Raw genomic sequence first — 23,956 nt, 5'->3', positions numbered from 1 at the left:
TCATTTTTCCTTCCATAAAAGGAATCCCATTTTTTAAGACAGCTCAACCTTTTGTTTTGAACAAAAGTGACAGATGGTGGCAGGATTATTTAGAGGTTCTCTGCATGAACACTTGACATCTTTTTTTTTTGCATGGGCAGGCACTGGGAAACAAACTGGGGTCTCCGGCATGGCAGGCGAGAACGCTGCTTGCTGAGCCACCATGGCCCACCCAACTTGACTTTTTTTTTCCAAGTCACCAAATATTTAAAATCAACAACCAAGAAGGTCTATTAACTGAAAAGCATCTGACTGCAATTGAACTCTCTGAATAGAACTATATATTTCTCCCTGGATGGTATAGTACACAAAAAAGGATGATAAAATTAGCACTATTCTTGTGTTCCTAACAGAGTAGTTCAAAATAAATGGTGAGACAATCAATTATTTTAATACACTACTGATGACAGAAAAAAATTTTGTGAAGAAAATCAGTAACAACAGTTACTAATACACAATTATGAAGTTTCTACTTACCCTCATGAATTAAATGATGTTTTCATTGTACTTGTTTTCCTCTAGCTATAGAATTCTACAATTACCATTTATTATCAAACTTAATTCTTACTATACTGGGATTTTTATCACAGAGAACTTCACTCATTCTTTATTTCCCAAACAATGGAAGAGAACTGTGATTAAACCAAGCAATTCTAGGCTTATCTTGAGAATTATTACTTCCATGTTACACTAGTGTTTAACCAACAATGAACTACCATGATCTCTTTTTTAATATTATCACATGAACAATATCTATTTAAGTCTAGCTTTTCATGATACCAAATAGGGCACGACTGCCTAACGATCTTTTGACTAAATTAGTTGCTGGCCTACCAAATCTTAGGTTAGATGTTTTCTCCATTTTTTTCAAGTCTCTGGTTCCAAGCTGGCTGCCTTCTCCATAGATAAAGAAGTTTATACATATGCTATTGTTTCTTTTTCTTTTTAACTGTACAATATAAGCTCTTTCAACTATTCTCTTCCTTACCCCAATATCTCTTTATTACCCAACATTTTATCCTTCCCTGAGAATTTCTTCTTCTCAATTGCAATTTCTCAACCTGTTCTTCTAGGTCCACTCCAGTCCCGGTTTTCATCCTCACTAGCTCCACCAACTCCTTCCTCCCTGCCTCCAAGATTCTACATGGCTTCCCTTGATTCTAATCTAGCTAAACAGCAATTTATTTTAATCAAATAGCTCTAAATCTTTCAATGGTTTTCTAAGGTCTACAAACTAATCTAATCCATATATCTTGTCAAGGCATACATGGTCTCTGGATTTTCTATACTATTTTCCAGAATAAAATCTTTCCTTCTACTAGGCTAAATGACTCATCCTCCCAAAATATGCGTCAGTTGTTACCTGGCCTGGTCTTTGGAAATGCTGAAAATTTCATCCACTTCTGTCTTCATTTGCCTAAAAAATTTCCAAGGTACAGCTCAAATTCTGTCTTCTTTGTGACGCTTCCCTCAGATTCCTACAGCACATTGAAACTACTTTTTTTTTATTTTCTATAGTTTTTGGAAAGCAAATCCTTTTTAGCAGTGAGTTAGAAAATAAATCGAAGTTGCATTTGCATTTATGCTTATACCTGTATCCTTTTTTGCAAACAAGCAACCTAATCAACCAACAAGAAACTAGTATTTACTGAGCACTCACTCACTTGTCAGTCACTCTGATGAGGCAAGGGAATATAAAAGTGAATTATATTTCTTTTATTTCCTCAGAATTCTCAGTGCAATGCATCTCTCAGATTATCAAAAAGTATTTATTGAATAGATAAATAAAATAGCTATTAAACTAGTTACTTATAATACCAGCTATTAAGAGTGAGCACTGTTCTAAAGATACTGTTGAGTAGCCGATATAGATACCACATGAAAGATCATGCAAGAACTGGGAGATTTGGGTGATCTCAGTCCCAGGTACTGATTATTTTGAGGGCCAAGCCAACCACTCATTTTAAAATCATGTTAGCTATGAAAAACATTTCCGTGTTCCTTTATTACCAGTACAGATGGCAAGTAGACGGAAACCTACGAATTGAAAGCACAATGAACGTACATTATTAACAATTACTAATCTCCAAAATATTCCAATTCTAGAAACTCATCTTACAAGAAGAGAACATGGCTGTCAAAACTGTACAACAAGAGAAAACAGAGTAAGAGCTTGAAAATAAAATGCATTTATATATATGATGGCAGTTATACTATTTATTTCCAATTATTGTATATCCCATTATTTTCAAAGCATGTATCATAAAATTCTATGTTCTACATACCTGTCCAGTCTCCCACTATTTTAAGATGGACCCCAAATGTTGCTTTGGTTTCAGTAGGACACTAAAAAAAATAAACACTAGAATCAATTCTGAATAATAATTATGCATTACCAAAGCATAATTCAATTACACCTTTTATTCTCATAGCAAATCCCCAAATCAATAAAAAAAAAATAGGTAGGAACAGACTAAAAATCAATATTATTCTCATTACTGGAAAGAAAAGCAATGTCAATCAGTCAATAAAATAACCTACATTTCTCTACATTATTTATACTAACAAATAAAAACCTACACAATCCAAAACTTAGTATATTACATGTAACCACAAATCTTGCTAAAACTTGTTTTGAATTTAGAACTTTGAAAGGACATGGCTTTTAATCATCACAAAGAAAGAAGTGGAAACTAATGATTTTAGTGTCTTTTTCTCCCCAAATGTAGTTATATACTTCACATCCTAACAAATTCCAGGGAAAAGAAAAAAAAAATCCTCAATGTGCCCTGATTATTTCATGAGTAACAAGTTTTTTCCGATGAAATAGCTCTATTTCATTCTCTCCCTTAATTCTTAAAGGAAATCTGGAGAGAAGTAGGTGAGGGGAACTGGGACTGGGATGAGTTGTGAGACTGGAGGTAAGAAAAAGCATCCTGGTAGTAGGAGGTCCCACATTTAGCAACCCTGGAAAACCTCCACAATAATAAAATGCAGAATCCCCCCATATTTTCCAGAATCCTGATCCCTTATCCATACTTTCAAAATTCAAAAAGTTCTGAAAAAAATAAAAGTTATTTTATAACTCATTTGGTGGCACTACCTGACCTGAGATTACCTGACACATAAATTCATACAGAAGCTTTTCCTATAAAAATATTAATTTGCTTAAGAATGGTGCCTCACATCCTGTTGGAGGTATTAAGTAATTTATGGATATGCATAACTTTTAAAATCCATGAGATACTGAAATCTGAAAATGCATCTATCATATTCAGCATTTATCAAGTAACACGTGCTAAAGACAGTGCTTTATTTGCAACAATTCCCCACCAAAGTTGTCTTTTGTAGATAAGGAAATAGATTAATGGAAATGTAAAGATCTCAGTTAGCCTGAGATCATAAGCCTAATAAAAAGACAGAGGGAATTTGGATCCAGGTCTCTCTGACTCCATAGTTCTTAGTTATGGCAGGCCACTGTCTCTGTTAGAGGACACACAGGGAAAATGGGTGAGGGCTGCAGGAGAAATCAAAAGGAAGAGTAGGAAAGGAATTATCTGTTGAAGATTAGTATACATTAGTACAGAATCCATGCAGAACACTAATTAAGAGGAAATGTGGGTTTAGAAGGCCCAAATTAAGTAGCAGATGAAAGAAACTGGCAGTGGTTCCGAAGAGCCCTGCAATTAGAGACTGGACATCATAAAACAAGCCTAATACCCCAACTCACTGATCAATTAATGTCAGTCATATGGGGACGTTGTGAAAAGAGGATAGAAAGGAAGATGTAGGAGAAGGAGTTTTTTTATAACTCATTAATAAAAGAGGAAAAATAGCTTGAAAATCAGTAAAAACACTAAATGAAAAGGTATTAATAATTTGTTCACAATAAATAACATACTATAAAAGCACATGATCTATATTCAGCAATCAGAATTAATGGAACACTGAATTTCCAAACATCTCCTCTGTAATCTGTGTTTCTAATAGGATTATTACTGCTAAGAGTAGTTTAAAATATTTAAAAAATTGAATCATTTTTAAATGATTTTATTCAAATATCATTTACATTTTTAAGATGATATTATTTCATTTATAATTGTGATTCTGATATATAAGAATCATGTGCTATCAGCAGTGATAGCTGCTGTCACCAGCTGGATTCGTCTGACTCCAGCGAGGTCAAGACAGGAGCCAGAGACAGTCACAGTTCTCAGAGTGGGATTTGTCCCATTTCCCTTTATCTTTTATTCAAACATTCAACAGATGCAAACTATATGCACAAATAAAAGAAGGAATGAATAAAAGTCAAAAAAAAAAAAGAATCATGTGCTCATTCTTGTTTTTAATAACACTGAGAGCTACTAATCTTGCTTTAGTTTTCACCCAAATAAGATGACATCATCAGTAAAAACCACCCACCTTTTTCATTTTCTACTCCTGAAGATTGGGAAAAGTCCATATATAGTAAAACTTGTAGCTCACAGAAAGCAAGAAACCCAACTGTGAGCTACAAGAGTTCTATGCTACCAGGAATGTGACTGGCAATATACCACTTCATCTTTCCTTCATTGCAAATTAGACCTTAGGTTATGAAAAGAAGACTTAAGCAAAGAAAATATCAGAATGGGGAGCAAAGCAGCTTGTCTATTAATGCCTGACTATGCATCTGACTTGATTTCATTTTATAATGTATTCTAAAAGGAAATACAAATCTTGCCAAAATACTGATATGTGTGTTCTATAGTTTCACTGCAGACATTGTAAAAGATAATTACAAGTGATGTTTAACATCCCCTGAGTCTTGTAGGAGATTACAAAACTCTCTCTCCTAAGTGCTGGCCAAATGCATCAATGTAGCTTCAAAGGCTGATCTGGTTTTGAATGTATAAAACACAATATTGTTTCTCTCAGTCTCTTGAGAATGATGCCTTTATAAGTTATTGATACTCTCCTGAACTAAGGAATTGAGAAGGCAGACTTTAATACAGTCTCTAGCCAAGCATATCACCTCAAAATTGAAGGAACATCCACAGAATAACATACAGAAGGCTTCAACACGTGTGGTTTGAATCACTGAATGAGTATCATAGACTCACATTTCAGTATCCTTGTACAATTAATGTTCAGATCCATTAAAGTTGCATAAAGCACAGTGTGGTGATTCTTTAGTATTTCCAAAATGCCTTTTTAATAGTGTTTACAACACCTCTCAAAGGGAAGAGATAACAAAGTACCAATATCCATGGCTATTTTGTTCCTCTCGAACACTTAAAGAAATATGCTTATGACAATAGATCAGTTAAAATTTTGTGGAATAATATGTCTAGCTACATTATCAAAATAAATAAATATATATATTAATGTTTTTCCTCTAAGTTTATGAAAAAGTTGAAGAGAATATATAAGCTATTAGGAATATTAGCTTCTGTGAACTAGAACTGAAGGTGAAGAAAATAAACTCTCAATTATTTCATGCATTTCAATGGTATTTGAATTTATCATAAGCATTTGTTACTCTTATAATTAAAAAGGATTTTAAAATTTTAATTTAAAATGTAAACATTGAAACCTTGATAACCCTCTTAATGTAATTTCCTAGGTATAGAGAATAGAGTTTGGTTCATGTTGACCTAAATATGTCATGCTACTTAATATAAGTATACCTATCACCTAAATTTTAAGATAAGAAAAATAAAATGTGATAGATTCTAGCTATAACAGAAGATCCGGAGGAATGAGTATTTTGATATTCTGTAGAAAAAAATAACTTTTTCCTTCCAAATATTTGTTCAACATGGCACTCAGTTTTTATTGTGTCCAAATGACTATTTTATAACAGTTCCACAAAAATATAAAAAGATACGGCTTAACCCATCTTATGTTTTGGGACCAAATGTAAAAATGATGTTACTACACAAGAATTTATTCAACACGGAAAAGAAATTTAAAAACTGCAGTGTTTTTATTTTAATAGGAGCCTTGCAATAATAAAAATGATTTTAAAATAGCAACATCTAAATTTTTAATGTAAACAAACTTGTCAAACTAGAGAAAATGATTATAGGATATGATGACCCTGAATCAGTTTTGTCAGGTATTTATTTTTAACCCTTCCTTCTCAAGTCCTACTTTTCCATTTCCCATTGTCTGCTAGAAATTACCACCTAAAATTCTCTCTAAATTTAATATATCTATAATTGTGCTGTTTTACTTCCCAAACTATCCTCTCCTGACTCCTTTATGCCTACAAACAGAATTGCATCTTTCTCAGAACAGCAGCTTACATCTCAGAATAATATCTAGCACCTCCTAAATGCCACCATTCAATAAATTTTTAAGTACCTTCAAATTATATATATATATATATATATATATACATTTTTTTTTTTTTTTTTGCATGGGCAGGCACTGGGAATCAAACCCAGGTCTCCAGCATGGCAGGCAAGAATTCTGCCACTGAGCCACTGTTGCACCACCCAGTACTTTCAAATATTTTTTACCAAATAAAATGTCTGATAGCAGTAATAATCACCTTTAGATTAATCTCCTGTGTCAAATTCTTTCTTCCCTATAGTCTATGGCTAACCACAATATGTTTCAAAATATTTCTAGTTTCATATTTCGTATTTCTCCTTCATTCATTGTAATGCAGCTAAACCCATATTAATCAGCTAACACATCTCCTTGCCATCCATCTCCCTACTCACTAGTCTACTCACTTAGACTGCCTTTATTTTCATTTTTCATGTTAATCCTTAGCATTTCTTCATAGCCTATCTCAAATACTACCACCTTCAGTGAAGATATTCTTAATTTTCAATGCCAATAAAATTCCTTACTTCCCTGAATCCCAAATTTTTTTGTACAGCTTTTATGCTCCCTATTACATTCTACTTCATTACATGTGCATTTTTTCTCTCCCAGTAGACTACAAATGTCTTAACATCAAGAACTATTTTTTATTCATTACTGCATATTTCATTGTACCTTACCCTCAGAGAGTATGCACTCAAATAATAACTGGATAAAATATATAAGAATTAACCTAAGACTGGATAAGGACTTCAAAATGAGAAACTCTTCTATAATTTACAATCGCCAGATACTTACTGAGCTAGAGCCCACACTAGAAACTCATGTACATTTCATAAATGAGAAGTGTCTTAAAAGTAAGAGAGAGGGGATAATCCAGAAACACAGAATCCATCACAAGGAATGCAACATCATGACACTAAGCATTTCTATAAACATAAAATATGAATTTGTCTATTTGAAGGAAAAAATGCTATTTACTTGTATATTGGACTGAAAAATATATTCAAAATTAAATAGAAAGACCCTGGAAGATTATTTAAATGGAATTTTTATTACTTTAGTTGAATGTGTACATTTATCTCAATGCCCTAAAAAAAGCAAAACATTAAAATGATATAAAATTTAGGGATATAAAAATACAAATCACAATTGCAACGACAACATGGGGAGTGATAACAGCAACGAAGAGATGTCAACAAATTTTTGAAAGATGAAATATGCATGGGAACTGACTTTACAAAATATATGATGCTAAAATCCTACCACCTTCTAAAGATGAGAAGAAAGTACATCTTTCCCTCACAACATTGGAAAAGCTCAGGCCTCAGAGGCAATAGGAACAAACTGGGGTTGGAGACCACGGTTTATAAACAGAATTATGTTCATGTTGGTATATTGTATGGTTTAACTCCCAGATCTTTCTCTCCCCAAGCACAGACAGGCAACTACTACTCCACAAACCTGAAATCAAGCAGAAATGGAACAAAAATGTAGAACTACCAGGTACATTGGAAGCAGGGCTGAAATGTCATTCATCCATTCAGCAAATAATGAAGGCACTCTAAGTGACATCTCAAGTTAACATTCCCATAACAGAGTTCTGCATATTTCTATAAGAACTTGCTCCTCTACAACCTCTCCTATCTCAGTTAATGTAACTCCAGTTGCTCAGACCATAAACTTTGGAGTCAACCTTCACTCTTCTCTTTTTTTTTTTCACATTACAAACCCAATCTATCAAGAAATTCTGTTACTCTAACTTTAAAATATATTCAGAATCTGGCCACTTTTCACCACCTCCACTACCACCATCCAAGCCTTCATCATACCCTGGTTGGATACCACAACAGCCTCCTAACCAGTTCCTTATTTTTGCTCTTGCTTCTCTTCATCTACTTTTTTTTTTAGAAAAACTTTTTTTTATTAATTAAAAAAAATTAACAAACAAAACATTAAGATACCATTCCATTCTACATATACAATCAGTAATTCTTAATATCATCATAGTTGCATATTCATCATTTCTTAGAACATTTGCATCAATTTAGAAAAAGAAATAAAAAGACAACAGAAAAAGAAATAAAATGATAATAGAGAAAAAAAGATTATACATACCATACCCCTTACCCCTCGCTTTCATTTACCACTAGCATTTCAAACTGAATTTATTTTAACATTTGTTCCCCCTATTATTTATTTTTATTCCATATGTTCTACTCTCCTGTTGATATAGTAGCTAAAAGGAGCATCAGACACAAGGTTTTCATATTCACAGAGTCTCATTGTGAAAGCTATATCATTGTTCAATCATCATCAAGAAACATGGCTACTGGAACACAGCTCTACATTTTCAGGCAGTTCCCTCCAGCCTCTCCACTACATCTTGAACAACAAGGTGATATCTACTTAATGCATAAGAATAACCTCCAGGATAACCTCTCGACTCTGTTTGGAATCTTTCAGCCATTGACACTTAGTCTCATTCCACTCTTCCCCCTTTGGTCGAGAAGGTTCTCTCAATTCCTTGATGTTAATTCTCAGCTCATTCTAGGGTTTTTCTTAGTCCCTTGATGCTGAGTCTCAACTCATTCCAGGATTTCTGTCTCACGTTGCCAGGAAGGTCCACACCCCCTGGGAGTCATGTCCCACGCAGAGAGGGGGAGGGTGGTGAGACTGCTTGTCATGTTGGCTGGAGAGAGAGGCCACATCTGAGCAACAAAAGAGGCTCTCTTGGGGGTGACTCTTAGGCCTAAATATTAAGTAGACTTGACCTATCCTTTGTGGGGTTAAGTTTCATATGAACAAACCCCAAGACTGGGGGCTCAGCCTACAGCTTTGGTTGTTCACACTGCTTGTGAGAATATCAAGAATTCAACTTGGGGAAGTTGAATTTCTCCCCGCTATCACCATTCCCCAAATGGGGCTTGCAAATACTTTTCCAGTCACTGATCAAATCACTCTGGGATTCATCGGGGCATCACTGGACAAACCAACAAAATCTCATGTTCTACCTGAGATTCCAAGTACTTATGACATTCAATCAAACTATCTACGTGAGTTATATTAGGAAATGCTCTAGTCAAAATATAAATTTTGTAACAAATAAACATTTTTTGCTTTAGTCTCACACATAAGGTGACATTTTAAAGTATTAATTATCATCTATTTTCAGCACCCTGCAATGACATTCCTTTGTTCTTCCTCATGCAAAAACATTTTAAAAATTTGTACATTGTACATTCACTGTTATTATACACTCTAAGCATGCCTAGATTATACCGTCTCAATCTTTACCATCTATCTTTCTTTCTGATTTCATTTATGTCCCCAGCCCTCCTCCCTCTATCATTCTCACATGCAGCTTCATTCAGTGTTTTAACATATTTACATTACAGTTAGGTAGTATTGTGCTGTCCATTTCTGAGTTTTTGTATCCAGTCCTGTTGCACAGTCTGTATCCCTTCAGCTCCAATTACCCAATATCTCACCCTATTTCTATCTCCTGATGGTCTCTGTTACCAATGACATATTCCAAATTTATTCACTAATTCTTCATCTACTCTTAACACAGCTGCCAGGGTGATCCTGTTCAACAGTAATCCAGACTAATCATTCCTCTACTTATACCCTCCAAGGGCTCCCTTTTCACTCAAAATAAAAGTCCAAGTCTTTACAATATCCTATGTGACCCTCTACAACCTGGCTCCTTATCACTCCTCTCGCATCATTTCCTACCATCCTATCTTCCCTTTTGGTTAGTGTAGTCCAATCACACTAATTTTTTTCTCTTCCATTCACATACAAACAAACACACAAATACATGCACACACCCCCACTCACACAGATGTAAGTTTGTAAATATCAAAGTATGATGCAGAGTAAAAATTGTCCAGTTTTCTAAGCAGAGAAATGACATGATCTGGATGTTCATTTTGAAATAATCACTCTGACTGCTTGTTGAGATTAAATAGTTGGTGAGCAAGGGCAGAGAGAGGCCAGTTACAAGGCTATCCAGTTGACAGTGGGTTGGACTAGGGTGAGCTGTGGAAAGAGTGAACATATTTTGAAGGTAAAGCCAAGAAAATGTGATGGATTGCAAAGCATTAAAAACAAAGATAAGAGTCAAGATAACATTCAAGTTTTTGGCCTAAGTAACTTGAGCAATGGAGTTGGTATTAACTGATATGGGGAAGACTAGGATTAGGAATTTAGCTTTAGACATGTTACTTTAGTATGTATGCCCCTATGAGTCTGAATTTCAGTTCGGGTCTCAGTTGGAAATATAAATTTGAAATGTGATAGCATATGTATACATCAGTGAGACTAGATGAGATCACCAGAGAAATGAGATTAGCTAGAGAGGAGAAGGGGTTGAAAACATGAACCTTGGAATATGCTGATGTTTAGAGATCATGGGAAAGGGGAGAAACAGCAGAAAGACTGTGCAAAAGCCTCCAGGAAATTAAGAGAACTTGGAAATGAAACGAAGAAAGTATTTCAACAAAATGAGTGACCAGCCATGCAAAATGCTGTCGATTTGTCAAGCCCATTGAGGACTGGGAAATGACCACTGGATTTAGCAACTGCTGATCTCGGGAGGATGTGCTTTATTGGCGTGGATGAGTAAAAGCCTAATTGGTGTGGATTTCAGAGAGAATTAAGGGAAAGGAATTGAAGAGCTGAGAAATGGGATAGTGACTGGAAAGAGGAATTGGGTCACAAAAGGAAGTACCTTTTTTTTTTTTTCCCTCTCTCTTTTGTACCTGGGTAGAAGCAGGCATCCAAAAGTATCAATTGAATAAATCAAGTTTAATAGTAAGCAGCAGATTCGCTCTGATCTCTTTAAGACTATTTATCATGTAGGCTCTCATTAAGCACTAAGGGAATATGTTCTTCTTCCCTTGGAAGAAACCAAGCTACAAGGTTATGTAGAACAATTAGGTGACATTTAATTCTCAAAGACCTTAGCTGTCCTGTTATATTTCATGAACATTAATGACCTTTCTGGTCTATGTTCAGTACATTGTTACCACACTTAGCTTAGCTGTCATCTATACCATCTGGGTTTCTAAGCTTACAAAGCAAAGGATTTGTGAAACCCTAGAGTAAGGTGATTTTTAAGTGTTAAATAGATGAGAGCAAGGCCAGAGATCAAAACAGCAGCTACAGACTTTCTGATGGCTTTTAAACTAATGGAATTAAATAAATAATAATAACATTTTGTTGCCATTCTTATCTGGTTTTCATTGAAAACCGAAAAGACTATTCCCAGAGTGACTGGCTGAGAGATTAAAAGCACAAAGGAGAACAGTGATGGCAAGTGCCAGGACACTATATAAAAGTACAGACAATAACAAACTAACCAGTAGACTTGCCTCGGACTCTTGGAAAAAGAAATATGTGAAATTAGATTATTCAAGCTTAAAACTAACGAAGCACAAACATTAGAATACAGATGTCAGGAGAGCACATGTGCGTTGCTGAACAAAAATAAGAGAAGGATATAAATGTATTAATGTTGCTATTACCTATATTAAAAAAAAGAATTCTGATTTTTTAAAAATAAGAATTCATTAAAAAAGCTAATGAACATAATAAATGTTTACTTCCACTGAATAGTAAGAGATGCTACATTTTTTAGTAACTAGTAAGTTTCACGCGTTCTTACATTTGGGCTATTTTTTTTTATTAGTTCTGATTTACATATCTAAATTAGGTGAGAGCATACCTTAATAGAAGATTTGTGTTGATAAAAAATCCACAATCTGGTAATTGTAGAGCCCAGGTGAAAAACACTGGTAGAAACCCACTACATAATTTAAGAGCAAAATATAAAACTCTACACAGGGTTTTAGTAGATAAAGCTCTAAAGGGGGAGAAGAATCTGGAAACTTGGTTCCAAGTCTTTCATCAATTGTGTGACTTTGGTTCAAATCTCTTAAATAAGCATGGTTTAGACTGCCTAACAAACAAACAAATAAATACATGTATAATTTGGACTATAAGTTTTGTAAAGTTCAATGAGTTAACATAAACTAAAATTTATGTTTCTCAAATTTATACCAAATTTTTAAAAAGCAGAAATATCTCACAAAATGTATGTTTATGTACATATTTTAATTCCATGTGTAATGGAAATGGTGATACACTGCCAAGATCTTCTCCCTTCTTTTCTTCTTTCTCCCCAACTTTTAGGATCAAAACATTCATTCCTCATTCCTCCAGCTACCAAGAATGATACCTGCTAATGGCCCACTGCTGAAACCCTCTGTGGGAATTGTTATCTACAAAAGGAAGCTTCCTGGCCTAAGTTTAAGTGTTGCTCCCTGGAGGCATCCAAAGCCAATGATAGTCCCTTGGGGATACAGAAATTCTAAAATATCATTTCACCTGCAGAGCTTCCCTAAAGATCTGCTGAGGCCTTTGTAGAGATTACATCACAGTTTATCTTCTGCCTTTGCTTAGAGTACTTCACTCTCTGTCAGGTGTTTTTCCTGGCACACTCCCCAACAAACCTGTTAAGTGCAAATCTCTGCTCCCAAGTCTGTTTCCCAAGAAGTTCAACCAAAGTTTCATTTATCCTTAATGCAAATAAACCACTAAAGGCAAATCATTAGTTCCCCAAGTAGCTGTCTCTAACTAGTCTATGGCCAGAGCTTTGTCAGTTACTGTTTGCTGCAGAATGAAGTAAAAGTTTTCAATTTAATCCTTGTCTTGGTTCCTCTGTCACAAAGTAAAATATCAACCACAAAACTTCCATTTACTGAGAGGTTTCTATATGTCAAATTCCATGCTTAGTACTTGATTATATCTTTGTAATTAATATTTAGGTTAACTCCATGGAGAAGTTAATATAATTATCCACAAATTATAAAGAAGTAAGCCAAAGGTTAAATAGGTTAATTATCTTGCATAAGGTCACAATACTAGTAAATGAGGCATCCAAGACTCCAACCAGCTGTAGGGTTCCAAAATCCATGACTCAATATACTGTGCCCTCTGATATCCATCAATCTTGTTAGCAAACAAGTGCCTGCTGTTCCCACTCTGAGAGAATGCAGGTGCAACAGCAGAAAACAATCACTACTTCCTGGGGAAGACCATCAAATTAGCATGTCATCTTTGTGTAGGAAAGCCAAGGTCATGTATAAGAAATGCTGAAGCACTTTAAGTAATTAACACTCCCATCTTTTCATTCCTAATAATACTTCTGCTCCATATTTAGCTTTCTCCAATGCTTTTTTTTTCTTTTTCTTTTTTTTTTTTACATGGGCAGGCACCAGGAATCGAACCCGGGTCCTCTGGTATGGCAGGCATGCATTCTTGCCTGCTGAGCCACCATGGCCCACCCTTTCTACAACGTTTAACAATGCAGTTCTGATACCAATTGGAAATACTGCAATAACTCAATCGATCAAATTCTGACTCCAATTACCTGGCGTTAGCCAGGCCCCACAGGGTAAGGGTGGTCCTAGAAGACTACCCTTCAGGTAGCAGTTCCAAGTTCTGGGACCCAGACCACTTGCACTTTTGACCAGTGGCTCCAAACGTGGTGGTTCCACCACACCCTTGATTAGCTAGATTTGCAAACCACTCACAGAACTCACTGAAAGTGCTATACTTACAATTAAGTCTTTATTATAATAAAGGGATACAAATAAGAAGAAGCCAAAAGAAAAGATGCCTAGAACAAGTTCTAGGAAGGTCTCAAATGCAATCTTCTGTTTCCTCTCCATGTTGGATCAGAATGTGTCACTCTCCTGGCACACATATGTATCTTCTCAATCATGAAATATCATTTGGGCTTACAATATCCCAAGTTTACATGGGGATTTCATTACATAGGCAAAATGGATAGAATCCATATAGTTCCATATGGTTAAATTCAATCTGCTGACCCTCTCTTTTCCTCTCCCCTGATATAATTCAAAGCTCCAACTGCCTGATCACTTGGTTGGTCTTTCTGGTGTGGCCAGCCCTCCCCACAAGACTTCAGATGCGGCTGGCCCCACCCTGACATCTCATTAGCATATGAACTATCAGGTATTGCAAGAAGAAAAGATGCTCCTATCAGGGAAATTAAAAAAAAAATCAGAGATTCCCTCTCCAGGAACTGGAAACAAACATCAGCCAAGTTTTTCATTATGCTACAACTATGATAGTACTTCTGTGCTTTATCTTTTGTAATTTGCAGCTGTATTTTCAATTTTGAAAAGCTTGACTTCCATTTCAAAAAATGAGATGAAACTCAAGCTACCAAATTTGTGATGGTGGAATATTTTATAAGTTGGGTTTTTCCTAATACTAGCACAATACATGAAAGTTTTAGACAGTTCTAGACTTTTTCTATAAGGGGAATTTATGTGACTTCTAACACTCCCATAATATAAGAAGAGCTTGGTAGTATGGAAAACCCAAAATTATCAATTATTTTGAAAATAAATTTTTATTTTTCCAGTAAATCTCTTCTTTAAATGGTAAGTAGTTTTTGTTCTTTGAATCTTATATGAAGGATGTCAAAAAGGAGTAGGAATATGAAAAAATATGGACAACCTGAGCATCAATGGATGGGTAGCAGAGCAGGAGAGATACAGTGCACAAGAGCTGAAAACACAGCTGCTCAGCCAGGCAGGTCTGTATTTACATCTCACTTCTGCCACCAACAAGTTTTATAACTGTGGGCACTTTATTTAAACTCTCTGAGCTGCATTATTTTCTTCACCATATAAAGTTAACAATACATGTCTCATGGAAAGATAGTAAGGATTAAATAATATTTGGAAAGGCCATGAAAAGAACTTTCTAGGTACTTAATTAGTAGGCACTAATGTCGTTGACAAAGATGGGTATGCACATGTTTTTTCAGTGTGAATTAACATATGGAAAACTGCTTTGTTTTAGTACAAAGGAACCTTTCAAGGAACTATGGGAAAAAACGTTTGAAGTATGCATTTTACTTGTAAGTATAAATAGAAGAAATTAAACAAAAAAGAAGCAAATGGCAGGAAAATAACAGTAAATTAAATACAATAGCATAATGTAAAATTTAGTTTAGAAATGTTTGCTGTATTCAAATTTAGTTCTAGGCAGCAGCAAGATTTCCCTTTTTACTCTTATGAAAATAGAAACTCCCTTGGGGGATAATATGAGCAAACCAACTAGCAATCCCCCCAAATCTGGGAAGGCTATAAACCATTTCCCCAGCCTACACACAATACATGATACACAGATGGCCTTATAATTTCCTTTGACTTAGACTTCTTTTGAAAGTCAACTTATTGTTACAATTTAAAATAGCTGAGGTATTTTTTTTATATAATTGAAATGAGGTTTACTACAATAGCATAATTAAAACCTATAAATAAAAAAAAAGATTTTTAAAATAAGGATGTATGTAAATGCAAAACCCAAATCTACAAAGTGGAAGTCTATTTTTAACCTATGTGTTGCAAAGCAATTCTAAGGAATGTTGGTAGTATTTGTCAAATAGGCATAAAAGTTAGGAGAACTAATTTTCCATTGTTGTTAATCCTGGAAAGGGGAGGTGAGGTGAAAAATGACCCACTCCCTCCAACCAGATGTTACCCATAAATTGTTTCTCCCTTGACTTTGATAGTTATTTCCCAACTACCTTTGCCAGAGGCCATTTTCCCTACTTCTCAACTAGAGAAAATAGACATCATGACCTCAAAGATTAGACTCAGAACCTGACTAGGCAGCCTTCTCTTGAAGAGCCAGCTGTTGCTGCAATAAGCATTTCTCTTTTCTCTTTAATCCCTCCTAATTTTCCTTCTCTCAAACTTCACATTCCAAGTAAGAGAGTAAGTGCTAAATAGAGATGGGAGAAACAAGAAGAGGCATTAGGTATTCCCCCAGCTAGGTCTTAAACACTAATCATAGACGATATTAGGTGGGTTTTTTTTTCACTTTTTCAACAGAAAAATATTTATTTGATTACACCATGTGGCAGATACTGGGTTATGAATACAATAGTGAAAGGGCTCATGGAGTTTATGATATAGAAGAAAGATATTAAGGAAATAACTTGTTTTATAACATTGGTGTTGAGGAGAGTACTAGAAAAGGCTTAGAAATTCAGTGGGTCAATGAAGACTTCTCAGTGGAAGTGATATGAAGATGAGATGTGAAGGATTAGTGGGAGTTACATAGCAAAGAAAATGTGTAGCATTTGGGATGTGAATAAGTGGCAGAAAGAGGGCTGTTACAAGATGGAAAATACCAGTTTGGTCCCTAAAATGGGAAACTGGGGAAAGGTTAAGTAAGTAGGTAAATAAAATTTAATAGAATTGTTATTAAAGAACTTCTCATAACTTCTCATAACTTTCTAAGAGTGGTATACATTAAGCAGCATTTCCCAAACAACTTTGGGCCATGTAAACTGTCATTCTTTCAATTTTTTTTCCTTGATTTTTAGAGAACAATGTTTAAGAGAACTAAAGAAGGCCTCAATAACTTAAACTACAATTATCCTTCTTCTCCCTCTCTCTCTTTTGATGGGAAATTCTGATAGAAGCAGTAAAAATAAAGAAGATTTTTTTCCTAATTGCAGAAACAGTAAGAAAGAGGACAAACATGTGATCGATAGAGAATTCTGTGCATTCACCCCCTTGTCCTCATTCCAATGCTCTTCTGAGCTTGACCTGTCTGGAACAATACTGCACTGGACACAGAGATGCAGTGCTGTGGGCTCACCTCATTGCCCTGAGAGCCAGGGCTCAAGCTAATGGTCTGCTGTAGGAGGCCCATCAGGAACCCGTTTACCAAATGGAGCTTCACTGAGGTGAGGAGAAGCTCTACTGTTTCTTTCCTACACACTGAAACACAAATGTTATTTTCACAAAGCAATCACTATACCAATATTTACTTTCTAAAAACAATTCCATACCTTGGGATTCCATAGGAAAAAAATCTCCCATTCACAAGACAAACTTCAAGTATCTGGGACTATTCTCTTATCATTTTAATTCTTGATCACTTGGTTTAATCCTTCTATTTCTATCTTTCCTTTTGATTTATATCCAAACACTATTACCTGGGAATTGATGACAGTAAATGGGAAAAGGATTTTGCATCTAAAAAGCGATCAAATTCTCTTTCTAAGGTCTATACCACATGGCAGTATTTAAGAGCTCATGTAGCAAATGCAATCTTCATGGAATTCCAAAAAAGATTTGAATTAATTAAGCATAAATTATCTTCAGGTGATGTTCAAACGCGTACTTAAGCCAAATCTTCAAGTGCAGACCAGCTGAAAGTGAGCCATTCCTCCTGAAGTGGGGTTGGAGTTCTTGGAACACAAGCTAGTTATCCACCCATCATCTTCTCTACCGCTTCCTAAATTCTCCCTCCTCATGGTGGCCCACAGGCTAACACCCTGGAGCTTTTGTGCTTTTTAAAGCCAAGTTGGACAATGGCTGATCTAGCACAATGGTTTTCAACTGTGGGTGTTCTCCTCGGTGGATATTTGACAAAGTCTGGGGATATTTTTGGTAGTCACAGCTGGAGAGTACTATTGGCATATAGTGGGTAAAGCCCAGAGTTGCTGCTAAACATCTTATAAGTATAGTAAGGCCCCTCCATATCACAGAATTATCCCACCTCAAAGTGTCAATAGTGCCCATGCTGAAAAACTGTTTAGCACAATCACCCTTGGAAACATTCTTGAGAGAGAGCTCTTATTAATTCTCTGGGCTGGTCTTACTGTAAGAAATTTCTTTAATGCATTCAATCAAAATTTATTTTCCTTCTTGTCTACTAGCCTTATTCCCACAACTTGAGATCCCCAATGAAGAAAGTTGACTCTTCAAACAACAGGACAGATCTTCAAGTATCTGAGCTGACTATCTTATTAACAGGTTGAAGAACCACATGTTCAAGTTCTGATCTCCTCAAAAAGTCATAATTTTAGAAGTGAAGACAACAATACAAATTCAAAGCAAATATTTTAACATTATGAAAGGAATAACGTTAATACAGTTACCACATACTGACCACCAACCAAGTGACAAGGACGTTACACACATTATTTTAATAGACTAATATTCACAATATCCTTCCCAGATAAACACGACTGGTACTTCTTCACATGATGAAACTGAGTCTCAGAGAACTCCCAAGACAGATTCACAGATAAAGAATTAACAAGTGACAGAACTTGGACTAAATTCTAAGGCTCATGCCATTTATGTCAGTACTTGCTACCATTTTGAACCACATATAATTTTGTTTCCCTGTCTTACCTCTGTGTAGCCTTCCTCCAGGTCCTTTCATCCCATGTTCACTTCTCCCCCATTTCTTCTCTGGCCATCTGTGCTTCACGGATACGGAGCTTTCAGCTCTCTACCCTATATTACCTTTCAGGAAGCTAGTCAGGTCATATGAGGCACTTGTTAAAGTACTTCAGGTTCTAAACACACCAGTTTTTAATTCTCCTTCTACCCTGTGAAAGGGTCCTAGATTATTTTGGGGAGTCTCTACTCAAGTAAAATTTGTTGGATTTTGTGTTTTCGGAGACAATGCAAGTTTTAAGTGATGGAATATAAATATATATACATATATATATATAATATATATATTATATCTATCTATTATAGGTAGATATATATATCTATTATAGATAGATAGATACATAGTATACAAATATGTATATATTATCCCCTATGCATTTATTGAAGCTGGATGATGGATACATCATGGCTCATTATATAAGTCCCTCTACTTTTATGTCAGTTAGAAATTTTTTATAAAAAAAACCTTTCATCTCTGTACTTGGCACTTAGCAACTGCTTTCCTTTTATTACCTCATATTCTCTATCACTATAATAAAGAAATAGTTTTCAACAAAACCTCAAACACAAGGAAGGTTAATTTCTGAAGAAAATTACTTATACGTCCAAGATTATGCCAAACTTTTTAAACTACTTAAAGTCAAATTTAACTTGCATATTTTCCTCATCTTAATTCTTCCACTTCTTTTTTATTACCAATTCATGTTTATGGCATGTATGGTTGTAGATAAATGGAAAACTATTTAGCATCATGACACTATCAGAAGTAAAACATAATATTTCTGACTGTAATGGACTCAATCATATGAAAATGGCTTTATGATTTAGCTGAAATTCCATCCCCAAGAGTTGCTAATCAGATATATTCATCAAATCTCCTGCTGTTCTCATGGTACAAGGACAACTTTAGGGAACCAGGTTGTAAGGCCAGAATATCCTAGAGGAGTGATGGACATGACATGGCTACATGGTTCCTGGTAACAGCTGTGTCCTGAAGACTGAAGTCCTGGTTTTATATACCATGTGAGCAACTGAGTTTCACTAGTTCTCTAGCCAGCCACCCACACTAACAGCACCAGATGACAGAGTGTCTGGACTGTACTCATCTATCATCATATTAGTGAAACAACTGTAAATTGATTCCACCCCCATGGCGAGGCAGTATTTTTCTCTTTCTTCATAAAATAGAATGCAGTTAATTATCTCACTAGATGCCAAACTACCTTTCCTTAGTCATTAGTAAATAAATTTGCTCCGTTCAGAGTGCAAAAGTTGGAGTAAATGAATATTTTTTTCCTACTAAGAAACGCTAGTGAATGAATAACTTCTAGGTTTTTCTCCAGTCATTTGATCATTCACCTGCCTCTTCTGTCCTCAATTAGAGATTTTTCTGGCCTAGGTGTCTTCACAAGTACATGTTTTCAAGGGGCAAACCTACATTGAAAATGGAAATAATAATATTTCTGTATACCTGGCACAGATACTGTCCTATATGCTTTACTTGTAGCAGTTCATTTAAACTCACAAGTCTATGAACGGATACTATTTTTATCATATTAGAACAGAGAATGAAATGTACAAAAAACTTAAGTAACATGTCCAAAGTTTCAGAATTCCCAATTTGGCTAATAATACAATTAATTTGAAAGTGGCCTCCATTTCCAGCTGAACCCCACCCCTAAATCTCAGAAATTTTACACCAGTTATTTTTCTGCCCCTTCCCATAATTTGTTCAATTTTATTTTTCTTAAGAATACATTTATATATGTGGTTGTGTCCTCAATTTCTTCTGTAAGAAATTGGTAAAATCTAAATCTTCCACATTAATGAAGAATATTAAGTAAATTATGGTACTTTCCTACTGTGGCATTTCATGCAGCCATTAAAAAGAATGAAGCATGCAAAATTATAATAACATGGGACGCTGTCCATGTTTTTTTTGAGTGAAAAGAGAAAATGATAGAACAATATGGTTTAGACATCTATACATGTCAAAGTATATAGGAAATATCTGGAAAGATATATATCAAACTCTGGAGAAAATGATTGGGAAATGGGGAAAGTGAAGAAGATTTTCTTAGTTTATATTATATACTTGTGAATTGTTTGAATTTTTATACCGAGTTTATGCTATTTTTATACTATAAAATCATTCTAAAGAATTTTCTGATAGGTTAAAGATTTATCCAATTTTATTTCTCCAACTTTATTTTCTACTACCTTCCCCATTTATAGACACTGGGCTTTACATTTTCTAAGCACTGCCTGGATTTTCTAATACTTCTGCCTTAAATACCAGCGAACACTTTTCTCCCTTAAATTCAATCTCTTTAAAGAAAATCATACACATATGAGATTTTGATATATTTTTCATTGAAGGAAAAGTATAGGCATCCAGGAAATTTTCTACATTTTGAATCAACAAGCTTTAGAGTATTTAAATTTATCACTTCCTGTGTTGTAAGGTGGCAGAAAAGAATGAAGTATAAATAGATATGAATTTTGTAAACAACCATATTTCTCTGCAAAAGATGTCTCACTTAAACATTAGGGATATTGGGACAACTTGGAATAATTTTTAGAATAACATGGAGTACACAAAGAAAGAAAATACATTTCACTGTAATAAAAAAAATAAGAATCAAGAAAAACTTTCTTACCATCGTGAGCGTAAACGGATGGTTTTCTAATGCAGACACACTAGGACAATGAAGAATAATATACTAAAAAGAAACAAAAAGACAATTTTTAAGTGACCAAGAAGGAAATTCAAACACTCCAATAACGCCATGCCTGTTAATTTTCCAAAACTATGCAAGAATGAAGGGTATTTTAAAAGTTACTGACTATTGACTCACCTGGCCAGGTCTTGCTTTAAAATTTTCTTTGACCATTCGGATTTCCAGGACATCTGAAGGATGACGTATGACTGAGATGATGGTAACCGGCTTATTGCTCCGGATACATCTGTAAAGTCTTTCAGCACAGTATAAGCACAAAGGGCCAGAAATCCAAAGCCAAGTCTAAGGGAGAATTTTTGAAAATACGCTTTTAAGAAATACTGTTTTCTTAAAAGAATCTTCACATCCTGCCCAATGGTTTATCTAATACATTTCAATGTAGCAATAACATTTTAATCTTTATCTTAACTACTAAAAAGCAGAGTGAGTAAAACATAGCAGAAGCCCAATTCAATTCATTCAAAGAAGATGCAAGTATAAAAATAATGGAAAAGTAAAGTCAAAACCCCACCCTATCATTAATAGGTAGGTGTACGTTGCTTCACACATCCTCTGTTCACAAAAAATGCACATAAACAGTGTCGATACAATATATTTCTCTAAAGAGAGAAGAAAGGCAAGCCGAGTGTTCTAGCAAATCTGAAGATGATTTTAGAAGAAAAGGTACAAATCCAAAGTTTATTTTAAAAAGAAAACCTAAGGACTTTGTAACTTTTAATATTTGCATATTTTTTAAAATGGAATATGGTAGACATGTGTTTTGCAACTCCTTTTACATAGTATAATATGAAGAGAAGATAATATTTAGAATTTCAAAAGCATGACAGTTTTGAAAGTGTGCTAGAAGGATACCCTGCTCCGTGGATACCTGTACTTTGGGTAGTATAGAAGCCTATGTGGCTGACCCGTTTCCTACAACTGTACATTATATCTCCATCTTTTAATGGTCGGTATTTTTTTTTGTCAAGTTTTCTTTTTATGTATTGTGCTTTTGATATCATGTCAAGAAACCTTTGCTGATTCCAAGGCCAAAGATTTTTATTAATTTTTTTTATTGTAGTAATATATATATATACAACAAATAGTCTCCCGTTTTAACTACTTTTAAGTGTACCATTCGGTGACATGAATTACATTCAAAATATTGTGCTGCCCACAACATTGTGAATGTAATTCACACCACTGAATTGCATATTTGAATGTAGCTGAAAGGGAAAATTTTAGGTTGCACGTATGTTACCAGAATAATTTCTTTTTTTGGGGGGAGGGGAACTCAGTGTGCTACCATCACCAACATCCATTACCCCAACTTTTCTGCCACCCCACAGGGAAACTGCACTCATTAAGCAGTAACTCTCCCTATGCGCTTCCTCCCTTACCCTTGGGAACTTTTTAAAAACCTTATTTATATAGATGCTCCCGACTTTCCTCCCCCCTTGAAGACTGATAGTTTGTTTTCCTCACATGGCAATAGTGAGCCCGGCACGGGGTAAAGAGCAGACATCTCAAGGCAAGCTCTGTGACGCAGCCGCCTTGCAACTGTGGGACAGTAGCTTATCCTCGCAGCATCAGGCACCACAAGGGTAAAATGGGAACCACCACCCTGTCCTATGCACCAGTCAGCATTATGTGAAGACCAGAAACGTTCTGAAAATTGTAGTCCCACAAGAATCTAAAGGATTATTCTTAAAAACTAAACACAAGACCAGCATTCCTATTTCAAACTCATCCTCGTGGTAACTCTAGCTTATGGCTCTCCTTTCTTTGCTTCTTAAGCCAAGCATCTGGCATAACCCTTCCTGACTTCTACTTGGTACAGAACAAGAGTACAGGGTGTGGTTCCCTGTGTGGGCAGCTCCACACCCCCAAGGGAAGATTAGCGCCCTTATCGGACTACCCTGCCCAATGGCTGGGAAAGAAGTTTTTCCGAAAGTATGCAGCCTAAACAGAGACCTGGGTTTGCACACTATCAGAGTCACTCACTAGTCTGGGGACTTTGATTAAGATATTTTAGGTGTCTAAGTTACAATTTCCTCAACAGAAAATTGAAAATGATATTACTTTCTTCCAAGAGTTATTGTGCATACTAAACTAGATACATAAAATACAGCATGTATATAGTGCATTTTAGCACAGTGCCTGGCAGACAATATTCAGCAAATGTCAGCCATAATATTGTGTAATCATGATATTTTAATACTAAAGTACTTCAATATTTAGTATAATATATTGTATAATTGTATATCATGATATGTAATATATATAATATATGTAACTATTATTATTTCTTTTACTGTTGATTTTATTATTGAACATTTTATTCTCAACCTTGCTGGTGGCAAACGTTATTGTACAAGTATGCAAGGAACATATGGTGATTAAGCAGAGATTTTCTATAGTTGGCAATATCTTGGGTTGTTCCCTTTGAACTGCCAGGTGCCCATAATGGAATATGTACTAAGTTGCTGTTGAAACATTTTAAAATGTACTCTTTTGATGAATGGTTTAAGTCTCTGCATTAAAGTACACACTTTGCTCTAAACATATTTG

At 35.1% G+C, this 23,956-nt stretch overlaps 1 protein-coding gene across 5 annotated transcripts in view; it reads right to left on the bottom strand.

Moving 5' to 3' along the window:
• Positions 1–23,956, bottom strand: part of NOX4 (NADPH oxidase 4) — a 171,569-nt gene that overhangs the window by 57,481 nt on the left and 90,132 nt on the right. For all 5 annotated transcript variants that reach the window (XM_077113313.1, XM_077113314.1, XM_077113316.1 and 2 more), the window contains 3 exons: positions 21,524–21,688; positions 21,326–21,388; positions 2,325–2,385 (listed from right to left, as the gene is read on the bottom strand). In XM_077113313.1, the coding sequence (XP_076969428.1) occupies positions 2,325–2,385; positions 21,326–21,388; positions 21,524–21,688 (289 nt within the window). The remainder of the gene's footprint in view (positions 1–2,324; positions 2,386–21,325; positions 21,389–21,523; positions 21,689–23,956) is intronic.

The sequence above is a fragment of the Tamandua tetradactyla genome, chromosome 8, assembly GCF_023851605.1.
Source record: "Tamandua tetradactyla isolate mTamTet1 chromosome 8, mTamTet1.pri, whole genome shotgun sequence".
In the NCBI taxonomy this organism is placed as follows: domain Eukaryota; kingdom Metazoa; phylum Chordata; class Mammalia; order Pilosa; family Myrmecophagidae; genus Tamandua; species Tamandua tetradactyla.
This window is presented reverse-complemented; position numbering and strand designations above follow the sequence as displayed.